This window comes from Montipora capricornis, chromosome 6, assembly GCF_036669925.1.
Source record: "Montipora capricornis isolate CH-2021 chromosome 6, ASM3666992v2, whole genome shotgun sequence".
NCBI classification, from domain to species: domain Eukaryota; kingdom Metazoa; phylum Cnidaria; class Anthozoa; order Scleractinia; family Acroporidae; genus Montipora; species Montipora capricornis.
This window is the reverse complement of record NC_090888.1, coordinates 45,140,358-45,147,857: the sequence shown is the minus strand read 5'-3', so window position 1 is coordinate 45,147,857 and position 7,500 is coordinate 45,140,358. Positions and strand designations below refer to the sequence as shown.

Here is a 7,500-nt window from a genome sequence, read left to right as displayed (position 1 = left end):
AAAGGCGCATGCTCATTCAGTCGCTTAACCACCTGGCCATTTTGCTACCCACTTTGTACTGTCCTAAATTTGTCCAGTTGGGTTTTTGCTTTCCCCCCTCCCGTCCCTACTTCTACTGTTTATCAGTGTGGTGGATGTCCTTGGATGCCTGGAATGGGGGCTCATGGCATTGACACGATCCCTGCTCTATTTCATAAAATTGAACAAACCTGCCACTTTGAGTGATGGTTGAATCAGCATTTTAGTGACGCATTGACTCCTGGGACTTGCAACATGCATATAACAGATTTTACTCTGTCTAATGTCAGACAATTTTACTCAATTCCCATGGCAGCAGGTTCAGGAGTCAATGGTTTAACTCAACCTGACTACATCCACTCAAAAACTGTGTCCTTTAATAAAGATTTTGCATGTGGTAATGTAAGATTTACTTCTTTTTGCATGTTAGGTTCTAATTGTTGGTGGTGGTGACGGAGGGGTGATAAGAGAGGTTTCAAAACATCATGCTGTTGAAGCTATTGTTCAATGCGAAATAGATGAGGTAAGTAAAAAAAAAGGGACAGGGAAAAGAAGCTTAGACATACAGATACATGCTGAAAAAAGGTTATGGATAAACATAGTTGTATGCTGTTGATGAAGTGTTTTTTTTTTTTTTCGTGATATTACGTATCTAATATCTTGATTATTTTCTAACTATCAGGGTTTTCGACAGTCTTGTAACATAGCAGACATACTGTATTTCTGAATGCACCAGAAGAAATTTTTGGCACCATTTGGCACCCCCCCCCCCCCCCCCTCCTAGGCAAGGCTGGAGTTCACTTGATTTCTCTTAAAAAGTAACTAAAATAATTACAAAAAGAAATTTAAAGGCCCCTCACATATTGGCATATTTATTTTGTTTGAATTTCCGTGTCTGTAATGCACCTATCAATCACCTATCAATGTTAACTTTTAAAAGTGCTTTTCATTTTTCTGGGGGGAAATGTGACTTCAATAGTTTTTCCCTGAAGCATTCTTGGAAATATCACTTTTTTGTTTCTATATATCTTGAGATTTTCTAAATATCTCAAAAAATATCTGGATATTGGTGTCTAGGCTTATCTAGACTCTTATCGACAATAGCAATTTATCAAAGCAGATTGTGAGATTACAACCAATTGTGGTAAAAGTTAAATTTTAATGTAACAATTTTCACTTTGCAGAAAGTCATTGAAGTGAGTAAGAAGTATTTGCCAAGCATGGCGTCTGGTTTTAGTTCACCAAAGCTGACCCAATATATTGGTGATGGCTTTGAATACATGAAGGAACATGAAAATGAATTTGATATTGTCATTACCGATTCATCAGACCCTGTAGGTATGTTTCCTTACAAGAAAAGCTACTTTTCTTTCTATACTTGTATAAAAGAATTATTTTCATATTAGATGAATTCGGGTCATATCTGGGCTGAGACTAATTAAACCCCTCGAAAACCAAAGCCTTGTGGGTGGGGCCAAGGACATGAAGTGGAGAGAAATGTCCCTTTGGATTTATACCGCCAGAAGGATGACAATTCAAGTCCTGGGGGCATTCGTCTCCTATGATGGGCAACAAAGTGAAAATAAAATACACTAGACACCCTTCTTGCCACTTGGAGTGTTGGAAGCTCTTTCACTGTTTGGTAGAGCTCACATTTATTTAATACCTTTTATTATATGGCAAGCAATTCTCAGCCTAAATGAAGCACTCAGATTGGCTGGTTTCGGTCAGGATTTTACAGTTATACAAACCGATTTCATGGAAACGGTCTGTTTCTGTATTTTTTCTCTCTCCCGGGAAATTCAAGTTGCGCGAAACACAAAAACTTTCTTATATAAAAAGTGGAATTTAATTTTCTCATCACAACAGTACAATTATAGCAAGCAGAATTTTATTAGTTTTGAATGAAGGTTGGCATTCAAAGTTCGCTGATGGAAGACAAAGATTACAAACATTCACAAAGCGGTGAAGTGTCCGATCGCTCAAAGAAACGATGCCATATAATGAACAACTTACTAACCTCACTTGCTCTAGGACAAGATTGGGCGTCGTTTTTGTACGGACCTTGCTATGCACAGACAGTACTGCCATGACCACAGGCCAATATTCCCCAGTACGGCCCTTGCGCTCTTTTAGTATTTTTATAGCCTGCAAACAGGCTTTTCCATTGAAAATGGCACACAGTCAAAATATAGGGGCTTGCTTACTAGTTTCAAAACTAGTGACCAAACCCCTACATGTACATTTTGACTGTGTGTCATTTTCAATGGAGGAGCCTGTTAATAGCAGGCTAGTATTTTTCTATCATGTGTGATCTTACATGCTCACATTTTTCTGCCGAGACAAATAGGTATTGGGTTTTATAACGGCTAGCCTTAAGAGTGTTTTTCTCCTTTTTCAACTTGAAAATAACTTGTGCAAAACACTTTCTTTAAGGTTGTACTTTTAGAATTGTAGTGAAAGATTAAGATCTAGCATTGTATAATGGAATAAGCAAAGTTGAATGATGCAATTTATTCCATTGTGAAGATGAAGTTTCAAGAATATACTAAGTACACCTGGCATGTTTTGAGGTTTGGTCTGTTCAAGAATATTGTTGATTAAACTGATGTCTGATATATGATAAAGCCTGTTTGAATGGGGTTACTTAAAATGTCGATTGGGCACCTTTGCCTCCCAGATTTAGAAACGTTTGGAAAGCACGTAAAGATAAAATTCCTCATTTGCAGAAAAGCTTCTTACACTTCTTTGGAAACTGACATTTCACTGTCTTTGAATTCAGCATGGTGTTAGCATATGGTTTACTGCCTCAACTTTCTGACGACACATTCGGCAATGAGAGTCATGCTGTGTTCTGTCTGTATTTATTATAGCACTGATTGCATTTATTTCTTTGCACCGCCACAGATACCCTTGTTGGAGCCACATCCAGGTCTAAATCTATTTGTCTAAAGAATTGCCCATGACCTCTCTTTTCCTCGTAACTCCTTTAATCTGTTGTCCATCTTTCTTTTCTTAAAAGCGATAGTACTTTCCAGATCTGCACACTCTTTGCGTTTTGCTGCCTTCTCGACGCTTGGAAATATGGAAGAGACCCAATCATGCCAGATCCACATATTAATTCCTTGTATTGTACGGTATTGCCACCATTGAGTTTTGATTTCAGTAGACCTGTGTGAGTACTTTTTTTGTCAGGCATTTGGCTTCCAATATCTTCAGTGAACACCCGCACTGTGTGGACAAGTGACTCTAGGCCCTTTTCACTTTTAGAATAAAGTTTAAAGTGCCCCTGTGATAAAAAAAAAATCATTTCCTTTTTTTCTTCAGATTTTGAAAGTGTTTGCATAACACCTGACTGGCAAAATTTGGAGCTTTGATTTTTATCGATTTGTCTACTATTACTCACGGTTCAAAACAGAGCGACTGGACCTCAGAGGGTTGGATCCAGGGAAAAGTGACGTCATTTACTCACTAGCCTAAAATTTCAGTCTGTGAATGCAGCTTATTACATGTATATATAATGCAAGATACAAGTTTAAAAGTCTGAAAGCCCAAAGCTCCTGTGCTACATATTAATTCTGCAGCGTACACGCATTGTATTCTTAAACTAATGAGCCATTGTCGTCATTTTCTCCTCGATCCAGCTCTCTCAAAATCTTAAAGTTAGTAATGGCGGACCATTAAATGGGAAAATTCCAGTTTAAATAAAGAGGTGTCTTTTTGAAATCAAGACTTAAAACTTTGGTCGTTTAGTGTTTAGTTAACATAGTTTTAAAATCCAACGAAAAATAAGAATTGATTTTTTTGGTCAGAGGCACTTAAAGGTCGTCTGTGAACATTAAATTCGTATGCAAATCTCTACTTTCTATAAAGTAGAAGGGTCATTGCAATCATTGCAATAACAAACAAGACGGCTGAAAGGGCCTCTTCCTAACATACAGTATTCCTCTTTGGATGTGCACTCCTTCAAGAATACTTGAGCCTGACGTTAGTTCTGCTCTCCGTGCAGCCGTTTCATCCTTTCACTCAGTATAGCTTCTTCATATTCTCTGCAATTTCAAAGATGTTCAAACATTCTTCTAACCACAAATGAGGCCCAATATCATTGGCCCGGCTTTCTTTAATCAATCGATGTCATTGTCACATTTTTGGTTAGTCCTTGCATGCCCTAAGACCATCCTGTTGTTGTTGTTATTCTTATTGTTATTGTTATATCATTGTCTTTGTCATTATTATTATTATTATTATTATTATTATTATTATTATTATTATTATTATTATTATTATATTATATTAACAATCATTGATGATTAATAATTACAAATTATTGCTGCTGCTACTACTACTTAACGCACTTTTTCATTATAATACTTTTATTCTTTTAGGTCCCGCAGAATCATTGTTCCAACAACCATATTATGAACTCATGAGGAGAGCTTTAAAACCTGATGGCATTTTGTGTTGTCAAGGTACAAAGGGAACTGAACTGCTCACTGACTTTCCTGATTCTCGCACTTTTCAGTCTTTGAGGGGAAAAGACTACTGTTGACTTAAAAACGTGTTTTTCTTTTCTTTCTTCAGGTGAATGTGTATGGTTAGAGCTTCCTCTCATCAAGTCCATCTTAGATTTCAGCAAGAAGCTGTTTCCAGTTGTTAATTATGGCTTTACTACGGTACCTACCTACCCATCTGGACAGATAGGATTTATACTCTGTAGCAAAAACAAGGTTTCTTATCTATAAATTGCTTACTTGTTGGTTGTTCAAAATATCGTAGAGTGTTCAAAATATGGCGATGCAAAATAGAGAGTTTTAGCACCGATGACGAGTACGACTACGAGTACGAGATCTGAAAGCAAGTTCCAAGGAGCATACGCAAAGTCTCAAATCTCGTACTGCGGACTCGCGGTACGACGAATTTGAAGTGAAAAGTCGTAGTGGGAAAACGAGTTAGACCGTCGGCCGTAAATTCGATTTAATTTTATACTTTGCTGGTTTAAATGCGCTTTAGACTATTTCGTTTAGTCCCAGCGAGTCCGGATAATCGAGGTTCTACTGTACAGTAACGTACATACATATTCATTCAAGTTTTGTGGGGAAAATAGGATATTGGCTCTGATTTTGCATATGGGCACCGTTATAACTGCTTTCAGAACTGTAGCCCGTGTTTGCGCTCGCCGTGAAGTAAAGAAACGAAGGAAGGAAAATATCTATTTTTTTTACGACAGCTAATTTTTTTAGCAGATTTATCCTGACAGGAACTCGATAGACTGATTATTAGTGGTTTGCTTTTATTTGCTTTTGCCACGGTAGCCGCAGCTTTACTCAGAAAAGCCGAAATCAAAGGTTGGAAAACCGACTTCTGATCGAAATTTGTTCAGGTGTAAGCTAAACTTACCTTTTTTACAAGTTTCCATCAATGAGCTAAGCAGTTTTAATCTCAATGGATTGACTCTAAACTAATCGCAAAATAAACTCTTACTTGTTCAAGCTTCTCGTAAGTGTGTAAAGTCTTCTACCCGAAAATTGACCAGTCATAAAATTTCTTTAAAACTATCATGCCACAAGGTAACGTGATGTACATCAAAAAGCACAGAGAATTCTTCGTTATCGATGAAGGCCATTTAACAGGCCTAAGAGAAGTAGCTCTTAAACATCTCGTAGCGCCATTTTTAACATAAAGCGCTTGTAGCGCTTTCATAAACTTTTTATACTGAACGTGAAAGCGCCCGCTAGCGTTGATTAAAAAGGCGCCAAATTTTTCTAGTACTCGTTTTTATGTATGCCCAGGGTTCGTGCTACTCCTTGAAGTGCTTGAAAAGGCCCGGAATTTAATTTTGGACTTCAAGGGCGCTTCAAAAGCCCTTGAAAAGCCCTTGAAAAAAGTGATTTTGTGGGAAACTGCTTGAAAACGGCTTGAATTTTTTCTTCGGTGAAAGTTGTATCATGCCAAGAGAAAATGAAGATCACGCTAAGTTAGACAAGAAATCTCAAAACTTAAAATGCCCGTGCGTGCACTTAACTTACAGGATGTGGGAAAGAATATCAATGTAGGCTTTTTCAGCAAGAAAACACTGAAACACGATGTGTGACATAGAAATCTCCTTACAAACACTTCTTGAAAACTCATTTTATAGTTCTTGAAAACTCCTTGAATACTCCTGGAAATTTATATACAAAATCCATCACGAACCCTGTATAATGCTTAACCTTATTTTTTCGACTATAAGTACGACTACGAGAACGAACTAAACTCGTATTCATAGTCGAACTCGTCGTCGGTGCTAAAAGTCTCTAATGTTGCAAAGGAGCAGGGCTGCCGTAGTGGTGAAATCATTCACCTCCTACCCGGGTTCGATACACAAACTTAGTCGGGTCCAATACTGTTTACGGTCCGTAAACAGCAGTAAGCATGCGCGACACAGAAAAGTCAGCTCATGAAAAGACCTAATATAGATGTGTTTATGCTTTATTCTGTAAGTATGTGCGAATAAAAACCTTGAACTGTGCTGACCTCTTACAACCACAACCTGACTTCTGCTTGTCGAGACGTCTTTACTTTTTAATTGTCAATCAGACTATTGTGACTTTGCTAATTGGGTCAGGGGTGGGAGAAATTACCTTTGCTTAACCATTTCGGCCTCTCCTTCATCCCTAGCTATTGGGGAGTTTGGGAAATGACGACTGCTACTGCACCAGAAACGTGACATAAGCAAAATGGTGACGTTATTTTAGGTATTGTAGCCAGGGTTGTCTTCAGTATTTCTTGTTCACGTTGTACGATATAGGTGAAAATTCTATAACAGGATTGGTACGAATGGTTTGAGAGGGAAAAAAACAACGAACGATTCACCGTTGAATTTTACGTTGCTCATTTGGTTATTTCACGTTGTTGTCTTTCGTCGAGTACAAAAAAAAATGTACTAATATGTGTGCCAAACGTTCAACAACCCATCGTTCCTTTTTAAACCAAGAATGTTGCTTTCTAGCGTTTCTAATTCCGTAGCCCGGCGTCTTGGTTTTTAAACTGATTGTTTTCTTTTGCCGTTTTCAGAACACAATATTTCAAGACCCCGTCACAGTGTTTAGTGAGAAGGAGGTTGAAGAAATGGGACTTAAATATTATAATGCAGACGTTCACAGAAGTGCGTTTGTTTTGCCACAATTCGTAAGAAAGGTAATTAAGATAATGATAGAGGATGAAGTCTCTTGGTGATTGTTCACACTGTACATGCAGAAAGAATGCTGTATGCTCTAGAAAAATCCTAGGAGGTAAATCACCTTACAGCAAAAAATGCACGAGAAATAGGAGGTACCTATAATTAGCCTGCAGGCGTTTAAGGGAGAGGGCTGGAAGAAAATTCTGGGGTGGAAGGGGGGGGGGGGGGGAGGGGAAGACGGGGAAACTTATACCATATCATTTATTAACTTAAGCTCGTACTGTTATGTGTCTCGTTTTACAAAATGGTAATGGTAATGCATT

General features: G+C 38.0%; 1 protein-coding gene across 1 annotated transcript in view; it reads left to right on the top strand.

Moving 5' to 3' along the window:
- Positions 1-7,245, top strand: part of LOC138052273 (spermidine synthase-like) — a 9,171-nt gene extending 1,926 nt beyond the window's left edge. Inside the window, exons 4-8 of the mRNA XM_068898676.1 lie at positions 449-541; positions 1,203-1,356; positions 4,404-4,487; positions 4,600-4,745; positions 7,072-7,245. Coding sequence (XP_068754777.1) covers positions 449-541; positions 1,203-1,356; positions 4,404-4,487; positions 4,600-4,745; positions 7,072-7,233 — 639 coding nt within the window. The 3' untranslated portion in view covers positions 7,234-7,245. The remainder of the gene's footprint in view (positions 1-448; positions 542-1,202; positions 1,357-4,403; positions 4,488-4,599; positions 4,746-7,071) is intronic.
- Positions 7,246-7,500: the final 255 nt, after the last annotated feature.